The 18,054-nt window shown below is 53.6% G+C and overlaps 1 protein-coding gene across 2 annotated transcripts; it reads right to left on the bottom strand.

Moving 5' to 3' along the window:
- Positions 1-1,091: 1,091 nt before the first annotated feature.
- PEX6 (peroxisomal biogenesis factor 6) lies at positions 1,092-16,566 on the bottom strand. Of its 2 annotated transcripts, none has more exons than XM_075042380.1 (17): positions 15,648-16,566; positions 15,400-15,560; positions 14,600-14,683; positions 13,114-13,216; positions 12,783-12,919; positions 12,587-12,698; positions 10,142-10,350; positions 9,353-9,545; positions 8,898-8,974; positions 8,656-8,788; positions 5,978-6,183; positions 5,824-5,885; positions 5,267-5,375; positions 3,934-4,050; positions 3,410-3,487; positions 2,100-2,239; positions 1,092-1,776 (listed from the first exon to the last, which is right to left on the bottom strand). In XM_075042380.1, the coding sequence occupies exons 1-17, from the start codon at positions 16,545-16,547 to the stop codon at positions 1,640-1,642; spliced, it is 2,958 nt and encodes a 985-aa protein (XP_074898481.1). In that variant the 5' UTR covers positions 16,548-16,566; the 3' UTR covers positions 1,092-1,639. The 2 variants fall into 2 exon arrangements, with proteins under 2 accessions (XP_074898481.1, XP_074898482.1); XM_075042381.1 differs by having other exon boundaries at positions 15,879-16,566.
- Positions 16,567-18,054: the final 1,488 nt, after the last annotated feature.

The following is an 18,054-nucleotide window of genomic DNA, read 5'->3' as shown; positions in this document are numbered from 1 at the left end:
CTGCAGCACCACTCAGAGGGGTGTACTGCAACCAGTTTTCTCCCTTGCATCCCTCCCCAGCCCCAACCAGGCGCTGATCCCCTTTTCTTGACACCCCTCAGCAGCCCCCCTTCCCTCCCCAGGGCTCCCAGTGCGGGGAGACTCTGCAAACCCCACCAGCACTTTTGCTGTGGCTGCAGCTCCCTCCTCACCCACCCTGGGGAAGAGGTGGCGGCCAGATCCAGCAGTGTGTTGCGGTCAGGAACGGCTCTGCCTGAACACGCTCAGGTGCCAGAGCCGGAGCAACAGGGCTGAAGGCACGCGTCAGCTGGATCTTCATGCGCGAACCACCTGCAGCTGCTTGGAGAACCAGCCCTTCGCTGGGGAGCTGGTCCTCGATAGCCACGCTTGGCTCAGGGACGTGACTGCCAGCAGTTTTGGCACTGGCAGCAACAATCCCTGGGGCTGCGCACAGACCCCTGGTTTAACATGGGGCTGCCCGTGAGCCGCACGAGCAGCTGCGGGGACCTGGCCGAAGGCAGCTGCTGGCCGGCCGGCTGCCACACGTGACTCAAGTGTGGATTTATTTGGCATCCTCGGCAAAGGCTGGGAAGCAGGGCACACACGACGGTGCTGGCAGCTGCCGTGAGGCTGGAGGGAAGTGAGAGGACTTCGGGGAAAGGGGGGTCTGGGCCAACTGGCACTCGACACAGGTTAGCACAGAGAGGGCAGCTCTGCGCTGCTCCAGCCAAGGGTTGAGTATTTCCAAGGCTGGAACCCTCCCTCTCCCTGTGACCAGTCTTTCCTAGTATCTGGCAGAAATTTCCCTTGCTGCCAGTTGACCCTATTGCCTCTTGTCCTGTTGCCCAGCACCTCCATGAACTGGGCTACCTCTACAGAGGCAGCTGAGCAAACCCTACTCCCTCAGCCTTTCCTCATCCACCACGGGCTCCAGCCAGTCTGGCAACCTTTGCCGGCCAAGGGTGGCCCCAGCCCAGTTCGTGGGTGCGCTCCCCCCTCTACCCACAGGACAATCTTTTCTCTGCAACACCCAGCCTGCCTGGGGGCTCGCAGGGACCTTCCCAAGCCCACAGACACCATCAGCAAGCAAAGACCTCAGGCCAGGCAGTGAATACCTCATGCCAAAAACCTGTATTTATTCAGGGAGACCATGTCGAGCCCAGGCCAGCTGCAGCAGCAGCACCCTGTGTCCTGCTGCCCTCCGGCCAGCACCCCTCACTAGGGGCTGACACCCCACCAACCAACTACCTCCAGTCCCACTCTTGCTGTCAAACTGGGTGCAGTTTGGGCCTTGCTCCCATGTTCTGTCACCCATGGAGACACTCCTACTTTGCCCACGACCACAAGACCTGGCTTTCTCCCCGGGGGGAGTCACCCCGGTATGCTCCTGGCAGCCACAAAGTGCTCCCTGAGATGTGAGGGACTGTTACAGAACCCACCACCAGCTTGGCTGAGCAGAGCAGCGCTTCCACCAGGCTTTGGCTCAAGAAACTGCACAGCCGCTTTTTCCACCCAATCTTGAAAGAAGGGGGCCCAGGAGACATCAGAGAAGAGCAGGCGGGTGCCTGTTTGTGCCTGTTCTCTCGTACCCCTTAAGACACCGTCCCCATCACACCTCCAGTCGCAGCTCTGCTGAGCATTAGGAGGCAGCAAACTTCTGCCGGATGAGTCTGTACCTGAGCAGCTCCTGCTCGGAGACTGACGGCTGCAACCTCGCAGCAGCCTGCAGGAAATCATCCATGGTCAGGATCAGAGCAGAGCTCTCAGTATCCAGCCCTGCATGAGAGAAAGAACAGTAAAAGGCTGAGAGTCAAGCACAGGGGCGGCTGATGAAGATCCAACAGCCCCCTCTCCAGCCACCATAGACTGGAAAGAAATCCTGTGTCTCTCTCCTTCCCCCTGCAGCCAAGCACTGGAGGTGGAGATCATCACATCTACCAAAACCGCCTGCCAGTAACCCAGAGCCTAGCATTCAGACGTGGTCCCAAAGCCATCGAGGCTCTTCTCACACAGCCCAGTTACCAGCAGTGGTAACTCTCCTCTCTGCCCCTGTGCTGGGCTGCCCCAACACATGGAACAGGTAGGGGCTGGGCTCCTACCTTCCTCAATCCATTCCACCTTGCGTTTGACAGCGCACATCATGGCATCTGAGCACAAGGCATAGATGTCTGCTCCTGTCAGCTGAGCCGGGCATTTTTCTAGGATGGTGGTGAGATTCACAGATTGATCCAGCTTAAACCTGCCAAGAGAGAAAATTGCAGGTGTAAAAGCCACAGAAAAAAACAGACCAGGAGATATGCGGCAGCCAGCGTGACTGGGCAGGAGGAATCAGAGGCCCCATGTTTAGCCGCTTCTGGACCGTGCTCTGCATGCTCCAAAAAAATCAAAGGGGTTGGTTGTTTTGTTTTTTCAACGCAGTCACTTCTCTTTGAATCATCCCCGCAGCAAGGTCCTCTCACCTGCTAAGCAGGATGAAAGATAATTTCTCTGAGTGAGAGCTCAAAGTTAAGTGCTCCACATGCCTGGGAACAGCCTACAGCCAGGGCTGGATAAGAACATGTTTAATTACAGACAGTACAAACCACTGTAACACCAAACCATCCCATCAGAGCCACGCTGCAGACAACCAGCCTCCTTCAGCACGAAAAACAGCATGGTGCTGGAGGGCACGACTGCCAAGCCACATGGTGTGAAAAGATGCTCGCAGCCAGCCCACGCTCTCGCCTCTCCTGCTAGCTTATAGTCAGAGGCAGCAGCGATCACAGCTATCCATGACAAAGTCCCTGAAGAGGCAGCTGCGGCGGGTGGTACCTCTGCATCTGAATTGCAGGGCTTGCCTTTCTCCCTCCAGAGATGCTCTCAGGAGCTCAGAGCAGTTGGGGAAGCAGCCAAACCCCGCTGCTCGGTGATCCCACACAACCAGCGTTCGGGAAAGAGACACAGAGCACAGGCTGAACACCCCACAGCATTGCAGGAGGAGAGGCAGTGAGACAAACGGAGCTGTCCTCACCCTCAGACCTGCAAACAGCAGATGTGCTAGCGGAACTCTTGCCGGAAGCAAATGGGAGCTTCCTGCCATGCTGCTGTGCCACAGTCTCATCACACTGTTAGGATCTGGCTGAGCTCTTCAAGAAAAGCATGTGGGCACGGTGACAGAAGAATTCGTACCAACCCCTCCCTTGGACAGCCAGCTGAGCTGCTCCCATCTTGTAGGAAAACCAGCCCCAGTTCTGCTTCTGGAAGTTGCCCCATCCTCTTCCCCTACTTGCTGGCTGTGGGTTAGTGACTCAGGTACTCCCCAGGGCTCAGACATGAAGCCAAGCTGGAGCACGCTACGCATCAACCCCAGGAAGACTGCGACTCATTGGAGGGTGGTGGAAAGCTGCTGTGAGAGCACAGGGTCACTCACTTCCTAGTGATGGCACTCAGCACCTGCAGCTGCGACTCCCGGTCTTCATTTATGCCCACATAGACCAGCTTGTCAAACCTGTCAGCAGAGAGAAGAGACGGTCAAGATCGGGCCAAGACAAACTTGCCACTGGTGCTCAACCTTGTGCACCAGAAACTGAAGGGTGGCCCTGGGGCAGCTCCTTTTGCTGCCAAGTTCGTGGATGATACAAAGCTTGAGGGGGGAAGCAGTCGATGTGCTGGAGGGCAGGGCTGCTCTAATTCCTCCCACCAGTTTGGTGCCACAGCACCTGCTGTACTGCTCGGGCAATAACCAGAGTGGTAAGGGATAACTATCTTGTGCTGCTGCTACAGCCATAGGCACTCGCCTCCTCTTGGCTTTCTATCTCCTCCACAAACCAGGGCCAGGGGGCTTTAGGAACAGTCTCTGTGGAGGGAACATGGTGGGGACACAGTCCAGCTCATCACTGCCTGAGGAGCTCTGGTGAACTACCCTGGGAGCAAGGCAGGTAAGATGCGACATACCTGCCCGGCCGGAGCAGAGCTGAGTCCAGGAGGTCAGGCCTGTTCGTAGCTCCAATGACAAATACGTCTCTGGTGGAATGAAGACCGTCAAGCTCAGCCAGGAGCTGCGAGACAACTCTGCAGGGAGGAAGACAGGACTCTCACAACTAGGCCTTGGTGAGTCACCCACTGTCACCCTCAGCCACCAAATGAAAAGAAGAAATAAGTGAGGCCACTGGCAGGTCCATGTCTTGGACTTCAGCTCTTATTTCTCTTCCCTGAAGAGCCCTGACACAGCCATCCAGCCTTCTCTGTTTGAGCGCAGCCAGTAACCATGTAGCTCATTGCAAAGTGAGTGCAAACCCCTAGTACCAAGACAGTCCTTCAGGACTGTGCTTGGCTCTGAACCCTTCCAGGATGGCCACACGTGCTTATACTTGCTATCAGACACTGGCAATACAGACCAAACATAGACAGGCACGCATAGCTATCACTCAGGTTCCCTACTTGGATGTGCTAGCTGGTCCTAACTCTTCCCGCTACATGGTACTGCCCATCGAGTTCAGCTGCGAGACTGCCCTGTCAGTCCATGCTGGGGACACCCTGGCAAGCCAGTGACGCTGCCAACCAGTCCTCAGAGCAGTAAACGGCACACGTTGCAGATCTAGTTCTGCAGCCACGGGGCTTAAGCTGGTCTGGCAGCACAGTACTTCAGTGCTGCACAGACCCGGAACGGGGATATCTCCACCAGGTTCTGGGATCACCTGAGGTGACAAACAGACACCATATTCAGCTCCTTCCAGAGCTGCTGGTTTGCATGTGTGAAGATGGACGCCGGGAGCACATGGTGTCACTGGAAAACTGTGTGGAACCCCTCATGGATGGAGAAGAAGATTGGATGGGGACTATCAGCTCAGCAGAAGAGGCCTGGGGAAAACAACCCTGTTTCTGGGTATCTCCAAGCTGTACATAATTTGCTTCTACCAGAGGCAGCTGAAAGGTTTCCCACCATAGGGAAACAGCAGCTAATAGGAGGAGAGCACAGCAGGGGTGTGAAGGATGACCTTGGAGAGGCCAAAGGGAGCAGCTGGCAGCCACAGGAGCAGCTGGAAGAGACTCTGTCTTAACCAAATGTTTGCACAACAGGCTTGGGCAATCGGGAATCTGTGGCAATGCAAACAGCAGTACTAATGTCCAGAGAGAGGAGACAGGCCATGCAGAGGAGCTGAAGGGAATAGGAAGGGAAAAAGTAGAGAAAGATAGTGGGGGCAGACTGCCTCACAGGGCAATCCTGTGCATGCCCCCAGCTCAGGCAGGTATGCTGCTTTCCCAAGGATGCATGATGCTCACTCACCTGTCCATGACACCCCCTGAATCTCCACTCCGTCCACGACTGGGGGCCAGGGAATCCAATTCATCAAAGAAGATAATGCAGGGAGCAGCTGCCCTGGCTTTGGCAAACACTGGGAAGAAACAGCACAAAAGATGAGAAAGACCTGGAGGAGCAGTCAACAGCAACAGGACCTGCTACATCTCCAGCAGGGAAGAGCTGTGGATGGAAACCAGCTGCCCACTGCCTCACCACCACCAACTGCTCCTGCCTGAGGGGGTCAGTGGGAGCAGGGACAGGCAGCACCTAGCATGACGGGCCCCGAGGCTCAGCTGTTGTCTCTGAGGGGCTGCTGTCCCATCAGGAACACCAGGGAAAAGAGTGACAGGAGCAGAGAGAGCAGGAGGGGAAGCTGTACTGAGGCACGGAACAGACTGGGTGTAGGAGACAGTTGGGTTCATGCCCTTGTGGGCAACTGTGGGTGGGAGTTGGGAAGAGTAGTTTAAGCACTACCTCCTTCCCTCCAGCACCACAGAAAAGCCCTATCTTCCCACATGCAGGAGCAAGATGCATCTCCTCACCATTACGCACGTTCTCCTCACTTTGCCCAACATACATGTTGATGAGCTCTGGCCCTTTCACGCTGTGGGGCAGGGAGAAGAGGAAGCCAGTTAGAGCATGCCCATCCACTGCCAGGAGAAAGTCAGTCCCAGCGCGTGACCCCCCACTCTTTACCTAAGGAACGTCATGGCACATGTGGTTGCCACAGCTTTTGCCAGCAAGGTCTTCCCTGTCCCTGGAGGCCCGTATAGCAGCAGACCAGAGCGGCACAGACCGAGCGACAGCAGCTCTGGGTGCTCCAGGGGCAACTGGATAGTGTCCAGGATCTCCTTCTTCACCTCCTGGAGCCCACCAACATCCTGCCAGGACACAGAGGGGATCTGCCAAGAGAGGGAGAGTACCTGTCAGCACTTCTTCCTGAGCCCCGAGCATGCCTGGGCAGCTCTTGCTCCAGTGGGCTACTAGTCATCAGCCCCTTAGGCCATCAGCTGTGTCTGGCTATGCAGCAAGTCAGCCCCACACTGCACTGCCCAGCCATCCCATCTGTGGGATCCCCCAGCATCCACATTTCCCTTCTCCTGAGCTTTGCAGTGGGGAAAACAAACCGCACACGTCCCCAGGCAAGCTGCGCTTGCAGTGTGCTGCCTTGTCTCCAGTCCTCCATTACACCTCATATCACCCGTCAGCAAAACTACCCTGGGGAAAGTATCTGCCAGGGTTGCCTGCAGCTTTGTGGGGAGAGAGCCCTGCTGCAGACAGCCCTTGGGACACATGAGGGAAGGTAAAAATAAGAAAGAAAAAAAAAAGATAAAAAAAGAAACCCGGACCTAGCAATTATGAGCTACTTGTGTTCAGGGCGCCTTGTCCCCCAGGGCGGTGAGACGGTGCAAGGGCTTCACACCAGAGTGACAAAACCTGGGCTACTAGGACCTCTGTCATGTGAAGGAAGATGTGAAAGAGAGACATCCTGGAGGACACTGTACAGAAAACCAGCTGCTTTTGAAAGGGGGGGGATGCAAGAACAAAGTCCATGGATGCTTGCAAGAAATAGATAGGGATGGGGTCAACTGCAAACATGCAAGGGATCATTGCAAAGACAGAAAAAACAGCAAACTTGAGAGGAGTGAGCCATGCCACTTTAGTTATTTTATGCTGAGAAAAACAATCTCAGAGGATGCTACTGCTCTGCTCACAGCTTTAGAAATAGCAGGAATGCGACAGTCTGCACGACAGATCCTCCTGAGAGTCACAGCAGCTCTCCTAGGAACATGCAGAGAAAGCAAAGCCCCACAACACTTCCCCCCAGCTGCTGGCTGGGTGGGCAACAGGTGCCAGCACAAGCAGGGAGTTTAAAAATAGGCTAGAGCAAAATTCTTTCCCCCTCAGCCAGTTTGGCTCTCCTTCCTTTGCTACTTGAGATGATGTTATCTCGTGCTCTTTCTCCAGCTGTCCAGCAAGTCCACCAGGAAAATCAGGTCAGACAAGATAAGGATTTCCAGGAAAAAAAAAAAGGAAAAAAAAAATCTTTTAAAGCAACAGGTCACAGACCCTCCTTCTTCAGTGCTGATGAATGGAAGAGCTGCCATCTCCCCTGCACTCTTGCTTATACTAGCTAGAAGAAAAGCTCTACAGACATCAGCACAGGAGCTGGGAAACTGAAGCAAGGTTATTTCCAGGGGAGAACATCGTAAGTCTAGGACATGTTGCAGACACTGCCAGCAGCTGGAGGTTTGAAATTAGTTCTTTCTAGGAGGCTCAAGATGTAACTGCAAACAAATGCATGATTAACCAGAAAACGCAAGCAGGGAACTGAAAGTTATGTATGTTGAGAGTATCCGGGTTTGCTAATGGGCTTTCTGAACGACAGCCAATTACTAAGAAATTGATAAAGGATTGTAAAATACAAATAAAATTACCTCCCATTCACACAGTTCAATGCTGAGCACACTCTGTGGTTATTATTTGTCTTATAGCAAACTTAGCAAACACGCCTCAAAGCAGAGCTCATTTCAGTCTCTAGTAAATTTATGAATGAATTAAGTCCCGGAGTAGCTCCTGGATGATGACACCAGCAAGGTGTCATCCTGCTAAGGCAGGACTACAAGTGGGTGGTTGGGGAAGGCGCCAGAATAACTGCTCCAAGGCCAACCTTTCCTGTCCTGTGCTGACCTCAGTCATTTGCACTCAAGGGCGTGGAGAAGGGGCTCCAGTCACTTCACTTGGTCCTAACACTACATTACCCAGCCAAAACAGTCACTCCAAATGCTGTTTCCCTGGGTGCCAAGCTGCCAGAGGTGGATCACACCCCTCCCGAGAAGCTGACTCTGCTGGTGTTCTCTGACACCCCATGTCCCTTTCCCTGAAGAACCCCCAAGCTCCTCAAACTGCCCAGCTGTCAGAAAAGCCTGTGCCAGCTCAAGCAGTGTCCAAGGTCAGGGATCGAATATAAGGCTTCTCACACGTGGGGCAGCTTGTGCCTCAGCCTCTCTGTTCCCATACGCCAGGTGGCTGGAGAGACCTCAGCAAGGCTGCCAGACTGCAGATGCCTTTGTCCCTTGAAAGGCTGAGCTACGCAGCTTGGCACCCCTATGGCACTAGCCAATTGAGTGGTCTCCGATTAGAGCAGCAAGGGCTTCCCTGACCAAATTCAAAGTCAAGAGGGTGAAAAGCACTAGTGGGGGAAAGCCCACAGTGGGACTGTTTCCCACCCAAGGCTGGGGGAATACATGGAAGGACATAGCAGGAAGTGTCGTGCCAGAGCACAGTCCCATCTGGTGGGGTCTGCGAGAGGTATCTTGAGCCATACAGAGCTCTGGAGAACCAATCCCCCTTCCTCTGCCCCAGCATCCTACCTTCGGGGCTCCCACTGCCTGCGAATGGGCGTCGTGCAGCTGGTCCAAGGCAACACTAAAATCCTCCTCAAGCACTGGGAACCCAGCAGTGCAAAAATCTCTCTCCACTTCCTCGCTCAGTCCGTCTGGAAAACTGGTGAGGAAAGAGAAGGGAAGGACTCAGGCTCTGCCCCACTCCTGGCATTATCAGGCTGGCTGCAGCCCCTGCCCTCTCCCACCTCCTGCCCTGTTGCCTGTGCTACCTCAAGGCCTGGATGCGGGTACAAGCAGCCCGGCTGCTGTGGGACAACAAGGCACAGAAATCTCCCAGCACAAAACCCTGTGAATGCGGAAACAAACAGCATCAGTTCAGTCACTGACCATAGCTCCAGCTAGGCCATAAAAGGTGTATGAGGAAAAATTCCTTGCAGAGCTGTTCTTTGAGCTTCTGTGCCCTGGTTAAAGGCTCTAGCTTCTTTTTTTTCTATTGGCTCTGTCTTGTAGCATAGCTGAGCATCAGCCAACACCTCTGCAAAAGGTGTGCAGTCCTTACGCACTAGAAATCTGCAGTTAAAGCTGATGTCTGAGGACCGGGGGTAACCACTGAAGAAGTTGACTGGGCTGTGGGAATTGCCCCCTTTCTCCATGGGTGGGTAGGGAAGGCTGGCCCAGCGCTCCTGGCCTGCCCATCTCCACATGCTGCTGTGTTTTCACTCACTGCAGTCCTGCGAGCCAGCTTGGATAGGCTCACTTCTTTGCCCAGAGGTAGACTGGCAGTCAGCATGCTCAGCATCGATCTCCTCTGCTCTTCTGAAGGGGCTTCGATTTTCACCTCGTGAAGGAAAGCAGTCTGCACGTCTGTAGGAACATCCTGGGGCTTGCAGGTCGTGCCAATCACCAGGACAGGGTGGCTGTTGATAAAAGGGGGACAAGTGCATGGTCTCAGCTCTATGGAAGCTTCCCTCTTACACTGCCATCACCCACGCCAAGTCATTCTCCAACAGCTAGCCTTTCCTCTGAGAAATGCACACATATTGGCCAAGGCGTCTTGCAGCCACTCTCCTCCAGCTTGCCCTTGAAGTGCTTTGTGAGCTCTGTCTCCAAGTCAAGGCCCTTCAAATGACATCTTATTTCTTCACTTGATGTCTCCCTCCCTGCGCCCCGGTACTTGTCATCAGCCTCAAGATTCCCCCGGGGTGCAGCTCCCTTCTGGTGGCTCTGCAACCCTTGGCATGCCTCACAGGAAACACGCCAGGTTTGTTCATCTGAACTGCTCAGAAACCAGCTTCAGACAACGAAGCTTCCTGAATCCCTCTGAGACTAAGCTGGAAGAACAAGGGCCCTCTGAAGTAAACAAAACAAGTCTTGGGACAGACTCCACTGGATTAAAAATAAAACAGGGCACATTAGCAATCAGTCACCTTGATGTAACGGTGACTGCTGCCCTAGGAAAGGCAGAAGCAAACAATCACCTCAGATGCCCACAGCAAACGTGCAGGGTGCATACCTCAGTGCTGGGTCTCTGTCCAGGAGCAGCTGTCTCAGAGTAGCGATGACCCTGGCGTCCTCTCCTAGCCTGTCCCTGTCTCTGCCAAGCACCTCGATGTCTTTCAGCAGGAGTACACACGGATGATACTGCTGGGCCTGGGCAAAGGCCATCTGTACTTTCTCCTCTGTGGCTCCACTGGTGTCACTGCACAAATTAACGCAATCAACCTGCAAGACAGACCACACAACACACAGTCTGCAGCAGTTGCAACATGGACAGCTGGGGTGACCCAGGACAATGTTCACTTCCACAAAGCTTTCGACGGGCAACTCACAGCTGAAAGGAGATCTAAGTGGACATTTCCCAGAGACATATTCAGGACATATTCAAAATAGACACATTCAGGACTCCCTGGCATGGAAAAAATGGCTGTTTCTTGCTTCTCTGCAGGAGGTGAGGGGGGCAGGAGGGTCTACGTCTGAAAAAGGTGAGGCCAAGGGACCAGAGAAGTCAATACAGTGGGTGTCACTGCTCAGCAACACAAGCTGGAAGGGATGGGAAAGCTGTGGAAGAGGCCAAGACAGGGAGAACAAGGCGTCTCAGAGGAACAATGCGAAGAGTGGAGGGGGAGACTCAGGAAACTGTTCAAGCCAGTGCCTCACAGGCTCAAAGTGCAAGAGGAAGGTAGAAGGTAAGGGGCGGGGGGAAGTTAGAGGTGGCTAGAGGCCCAGACACTGTTTACAAAGTGAACGCTTGATGAAGTACGGAGTTATCCAAAAGGGAGAGGTGACTGGGGAGCCTCAAACAGCAGCTTAAACGCTGCTGGGGCAGTGCTGCCTCCTGGTGCTGTGAGGTCATGCAGGGAGAGCCAAACCATCTCCAGGATTCCCTGGGCCTCATCCTTGGAAAGAGTAGCTTGGAGCAGGGAGAATGCCCCAGGAGCTAATGTAAAGGGCAAGGAGGGGGATGCAGAGCAGAGGAACTCCTGTGCTTCATGTACTATAGAAAAAAAACAGGAGTTAGGGTTGTGGAAGGCACAGCCAATTGGCAGCAGTATCTGTATGCAAGTGTAGAAGGGCAGACAGAAAAGACAAAAAACCTGCTGATTGTACAGTGGTGGAGACTACAGCATGGAAGAATTACTGTGTCCTGGTAGGAGAGCAGGCAGAACAGTCAAAAGGAAGAGAAGGTGGAATGCTAATGTAAGCATTGCAGTTAAGTGAGAAAAGGAGGGGAGAGTGTAAAAGCTGGGATAGGAGAATAAGATGGACAGCAAATACCTCTGGCTTCAAAAGTAAGAGTGTTAGTCTTTAAAAGCAGCACACAAGGCCAAAACGAGAGCTGTAGCCTTGCATATCACACTAGAACCTGAGGCCACCTGCCAGGACACAGTGCTCCCAAACACATCCTATACGTGGACCTGAAGGTACTGTGAAGTCTCTACAATCTTGTACTGGATCCAAGAGCTACAGCACATCTGCAGAAGAGTAAGAGCTCAGCACCACTAAGGATCATTCACCTCCCCACCAGATGTAACACTTCCTTATCTTGGCTGATTCTTTCTTTCTAAAGAAACCTCATTTTGATGTTGGTCCCCCTTCAGAAGCCAAGCACTACTACGGAAGAGTTGGTGGCTTTTTTGCTCTCAGGGCAGGGGGGTGGTGAATGTGAACAGTTACAGGGCAACTCTTCTACCAGCCATGAGATTTTGAACCAGATCTGGCACACATGCTGATATCAAACCAAGGGCTGCATTTCTTTTCTAGGCTTCCCACCCAGCTAGAGAAGATCTCAGCATCATCTCTGCCTCACTTTCCAACATGCCTTTTGCCCAGCCTATGCAGGGACAATTGAAAACACCCAATGCCACTGCAATTCCTGCCCTCATCACCTCTCCAATTTCTCGCAGTATATTTTAGTTACCACTACCTTCTGGGGTACAGTATCAACTCAATGCCCTATCAAACGACAGGAAGTTAGCATGCTAAAATACAACTATGTATTGCAGTATCTGTAAAGTACATCAGACTGACAGCAATAATAGCAAGAGTCAGTAAAGAAAGGTACAAATGTACACCCTGGGCCAAGAGATCTCTAAATCACTGACTTTGGAGCGCTCGAGGGTACACGCCAGAGGAAACATCTCTTCATGCTTATGTTCTTTTCCTGAGCATCTGTTACTGGCCAGTCTCAGACAGGGGCCGGGGGCTAGACAGACTTTTAGGCTGATCCAAACGGTTGCTCTGAGGTTCTGCCCACCAGCAATCACAATCTGTGCCAGCGGGAGCTGCTAAGCTCAGCATACTCAGACTCCTTTTGTCTGCATGTGCGCATGGGAGCAGCTTCTGGGTAGGTTTGTGTCATGGTTGCAGCAGGGGTGTTGGTATGGCTAACTTAAAGAACATTTCCGTAATTCTTTGTATGTTGTAAATCCACCAATTGACAGACCGCAGGGGGAATTACCTTGAAGAGGTGGAGGTTGAGGCAGCTACACACAGCTCTGACAGCCACCAGCTTCCCACTGCCGCTTGGCCCCGAGAGGAGAACACTGCCAGCCCCGCTCAGTGCGCTTGCCCTGTAACACAGAGGCAGTTCTCCTAGTGACTGGGGAGCATGGTCCCAGCTCTCCTGGGGCTTGCTAGAAGGAATTCTAACCCACCGACTGTTCAGGTGAGGCCGAAGAGCATCACAGAGCTGCTTCACGACATCAGAAAGTCCAGCAGGAGACAAACTGCTCCAGAACTCATGGCTGTTATAGGCTGGGGCAGATGGGACAGCGCTGTTTGTTGAACCCACCTGTGAGGAAGGGAAAACAGCACTCTGTGGAACACCGCCTGAGAAAAGACAGGTACCAAGTGACATAGTCTGTCCTGAAATGCCATTTTCCAATGGCAGGAGACACAAGCCTCCACAGGCACCTTTGTCATCCGTAGCGCACCCTCAGCCTCGGATCTCCTGTACACCCTCCCTGCTCTCCACTGACATCTTACCAGATAGAGAGAGGTGTTCTGGGTGTCCACCAGGTAACCCTCAGACTGCTCGCCTTCCACCATGCCTAAAATCTTCCTCACTTTAAAGTAAAGCTCTGGCCACCTAGGGAAAAACAAGCAGTCTAAATTGTTGAGTCAAGATCTCGAAGGCAGGAACAATACAGCTGTCAACAAGAAGACAGCTGAAAGGTACAGGTAAGCAGAGACTCTTGCATTCTCCCAGGATGCACATGGATCCTTCATGGACCCCGCTGTGCTGTCTGGCCAGACAGACCAACAGGACTGTCCACAGTTACAGCTTCTGCTGGTGGCTTCAGTCCACAAGTACAGCTGTACTAACCTTATTTCATCTAAGAGCTCAAGACATTCTCTTTTCTGTCATTGATTCCTTCACTACAGCTCCACAGAGATTCACCCACAGTGTATAAAACCTTACAGCACAGAGACCTCTAGGCTGCAGACTAGACTCACTCAAATACCACGAGAGCCTTACAAGCATCCTGCCCTGGACACCCTGCAGAAAAAACACTTCTTCCCACATTGATATCCCACTGGACAGATTAAGGGATCTGCAGAGGTCTTCTCCAGGATTTTCTCCACCCTCTGAATAACTGTACCACTTGCACACCAACACAGTTCCAAGCTCTTTAGGTCTCATGAACTCATACTGTCTTCTCTAGTTTGCCACATGGCTAATATACAAGTCCACAAATGGAAAACTTGTGCCTCCTATGGTACCTCCTCCCTCTGAGAAACAGCCTAGAAAATACTTACTGTAGTAGTGCTATAAAACTATTGAATTTTCAAATACATAGGGGAGCTGATCAGCATTAACAACGTGTCACTGGTGCATCCTGCATGAAACAATTCAAGGCAATTCTTCGCATCGCATGCCTCAGTTACCTGTGGCAGCTCCCTCAGTGACACAGCTGAAGCACTTATATTAACGCCAGCCAAATCCCGCTGCAAGCACCTGATACAAAGCACTCTGATACAAAGGTGACTTTCTGTCATTTAGCACAGAACTGTTTCAAAGCCATATAAGCAAAAACAAGAAAGGCACAATTGGTGGCCAAACAGAAAGTTATTCTAACATGAACTGTAAGGGCTTATATTCACACTTTGTTGTTTGTCACATGTTGACATGCCCAACTTCCACTTTGCTGTCTTTATGTATGGCACTGGCTGTCCTCAGGCCATCCATTCCTCCTCTGCATTCTTTTTCCCCATCAGTGTTTCTCTTTTTCCTTTCTTCCCTCCATGACTATTTGAGTGAGCTAAGTGACGCCTCCCTCTTAGCTGCAGCCCTCCATAATCCAACAAAAACATTTCCCTCGTCCCCCTAAAACAAGAGGCAGATAAACTCTAAACTCCAGGGACAGAGGAGAATGGAATAAACTATCTCGTTTCAAGACAGTCAATAGTGGAAGACCATCTCTTTTCTTGCAGCATCCATGTAATAGAGCCACTGTTTGTTGCCACCTACCTTAGGAATTTGTCTGCATTTATTTCTAAAAACTCAGCATGTCCAAATGTTGGAATACATAGGATGTCTCCCTCCTGGACAAGCCTACAAAAAAAACAGGGAGTTTCACCAGTGAAAGAGAGTAAATCCTGCCAGTTGTGTGTCCTCCCTGCCGCATACCACATGCATTTTTAGATAAAAGAACGTAGCTATTCACACTGACTCACTCTTTTCCTGAAAATAAAACTATAAATAGCCACTTCAAGATTCAGCATGTGAGTAGGCGTATCCAGACTACTAAGGGGAACCTTCTGGGAACAGTATAGAAGATGAAAGCTATTGAAGAGCATCTCTTCCAGACACAATAGCCTCCTGATCCCTAGAACAGTTGAGTATAATTCCACCAGCAAGCCTTGACAGCCAAGTGAAAAAGGCTCAGGGGCAGGTATCACAAGAGAATATGGCAACACATCCAGTTCCCCAATTACTCAACTTTGTTCAAAGCTGAAAACCGGGGTTACGAACGTGCCCCAGAACGGAGGTTCGCGGGCAGCACTTGGGAGCCCTCAGCATCAGACAGTAGACCACAAGAGAGGACACTCACAGACGACTGCCGAAGGACAGGACAAGAGGCGTTGCGTGTAAGGGAAGCATGAGCGGACATTCTAAAACTACTCGGTGTCTGTGTTAAGGTGTTGATTAGGCACATCATCACCGTGTAATCAGATCCAGGCGCCGCAAATGCAGAGCGAGGGTGCGGGCGCATCTCGTGAATACACCACACGAACAGAAACGCGTCTGCTCCCCGCGCAGCAGCTCACCGGGGCGTTTCGAAGTGCTTGTAGAGAAGCCGGTCGTAGCTTCCCCGGGCGCTATAGGCTGGCGAGCAGACAATCTCTAGGTGCAGCTCCTTGGCGAAGGGAGGCACAGATAAGACGGACCGGCTGCCTTTCCCATCCGCTGCCCCGGATCTCTCGTACCTCTGCAGAGGGGTAGAGGACACACTGTCAGAGCCCGCCACCACCGCAGCCGGCCCCAGCGGCCTCCGCGTCCCCCGGCCCCGACTCACCCGCAGGCGAAGCTGAGCGGCGGCGGCGGGCTCGCAGCCCAGATTGAAGGCCAGGGCGGGGGCCAGCAGTGCTGTCCCGTCAACCGGGCCGCGGCGGGAGGCCCGCGGATACTCCCAAGGCGGCGGACGGGCCAGCAAAGCCGCCAAGTGCTCACGATCCGTTCCCTCGACGCCCACCCTTACCCACTCCCCTTGGAAAAACCCCAGCGCCAACAAACCCCGTCGGCTTACCCACACCTCCACCCCTCCACCTCCCGTTCCGCCGCCGGGGATCGCCCTTAACACCGCCGCCGTTTCGTGTCCCCCCGCGTTTTTCCCGGTCCCGGCGGCGAAACGGGAGACGAGAGGTGGCGCGGTGGGGCGCCGGCAGGGGGCGCTAGAGGCCGCGGGCTCGCGCTGGGGCGGCGGCGGCGGGGGCGGGGGGGCGAGGGCGGTGCGCGTGCCGTTGCCTAGCAACCCCTGAAGCGCCGGCCTCGATTCTAACACCAGTGGACCAGGCCCCGGTCCCGGTCCCGGTACCGTTTCGCCCCGCCGCACAAGCACAGCGCCGTTTACCGGCCGTCCCGCCCTTCCTACGGCTCCCAGCAATACCCAAGCTAAAGGCGGTGGGCGGCGTACCGGCCAGACGGCCACCCGTCGGCCGGCCGCCAATCCCAAGCGCCGCAACAAGGCCCCGCGTAACCACAGCTCCGCGCCCCGCCGGCCGCCGGCCTCTAACGCCACGGCGTTCAGTAATACGGCCTGAGCCCCGCCGCGTCCCGCCGGCCGTACCGCTAGCACCAGCCCGCCGCCCCGACCGCGCAAGGCCGCGCACAGCGGCGGCGGTGCCAGCAGCAGGGCGGTGGCTGGTGCCAGCTCCGCCGGCGGAGCGTCCAGCGGCCGTAACACCGCCACCGCCATTAGAGCCGCCGGGCGGAACGGCCCGGCCCCGCCCCGCTACCGTAGAGTTGCGCGGCTAGAGAGGACGCGGCGCGCAGGCGTAGGGCGGTCCCGTCGGGCCTCCTCGCTGTTCCGCCAAGGTCACGGAGACGGCGGCGTAGAGCGGCCCCAGTAGCGTCGGGGATCATAGAGCGGGGGTGGCGAGCGGCTGCTTTCTCTCAGGGGAGGCCCGGCTCGGTCCCGCTTCGAGCGGCCAGCGGTACCGGGAGTAACGGCACCTTGTCCGGCGGCTGAGGCGATCTCACCTCAGGGTCGGGCCTCTGTGAGGCCTCGCTCCCCGGCCCAGCCGCCCCCGAGGGCTGGAGGCCTGGGCACAGAGCAACGCGGTGGTACGGGCCTCGGCCTCCTCAGGCTCCAGCGGGGCCGCAGCCAGAGGTTGGGGAAGGTGGGAAAGAGGGGAAACGGGGCTAAAAAAGCGGGTGAGGCCTTTGCTGCCCTGCCCCTTCCCCGAGCCCAGCGCCGGCAGAACGTGGAGTCAGAGGGAAATGGCACGCAGCCAGAGCGCGATACTGAAAAGCCGGTCGAAGAAACTCTCTAAGACTCGTTTTGGAGTTTTAGAAAGCAGGCTTTCTTTATTGCAGTGCTGGATGCATGGGGGATAGTTCCATCTAGCATGCATACCACAGCTTTAGCACAAACAGGTTATATAGAATAATTGCATATTAATCAGACTAGTATACATATACATAAAAATAATTGCAACTGATTATCTTAGTACTGCCTACATCCAATCATGCGCCATGAAGGATCCATTTGAGTCGAAGGGCTGCTTTTGCGACCACCGACCCATTTGAAGTTCCTGTTGGCTGTCCTTGAAGTCTTTATTTTTGTCCTTGTTCTTTGATCTTGAAGGCTTATGCAGCTTCAATCACACATGGTCGGTTTCAACATCGTGCAGGAACATCTAGTCATAAGAGCAAAGAACTGCAAAACTTACGAGTAGCTACCTCTACTAGTTAATTGCTTGGCTATACTTTTGTCTATTGTTTCAATCATAGTGTTAGTGTAAGATTTCTAATAATTATTTACCACATCTCACTTTTACAGTCACCTAGCAGCAAACCAGTTTCCATGGTTGGTACAAAATATTAAAACCATCAACATATTTAGAGATACCATACAGAATGTATGGAAATATGTTATCAAGCGGAACACGTTGCTTTCGCTGGCACCAGCATGGTGAGATTTTTGCAGGCTGAATACGTCCACTTGGTTCATAAGAACGTGCTTGTGCCAGTGTCAGTGCTGAACTAACCTTGGAAAGGAGCAGTCTGGAGGAAGCCTGTGCCCACTGCCAGAACCTGGCTTGCTCTGGGGAGGGGACCGCTTGTTGTACTGAGTGCCTGTTGGCGAGCCAAGAAGCGAGTAATGAAAAACAAACCCCCGTAGGATTCTTTTAATTCTGCATCCAGGCACCCCTGCATGTCGCTCCACAGGTAGACAGGGGTCTGTTGGACTGAGGGGAAGG

Source organism: Buteo buteo, chromosome 12 (assembly GCF_964188355.1).
Source record: "Buteo buteo chromosome 12, bButBut1.hap1.1, whole genome shotgun sequence".
NCBI lineage: Eukaryota > Metazoa > Chordata > Aves > Accipitriformes > Accipitridae > Buteo > Buteo buteo.
The sequence above is the reverse complement of the archived record's forward strand: the minus strand, read 5'-3'. Positions and strand labels throughout refer to the sequence as shown.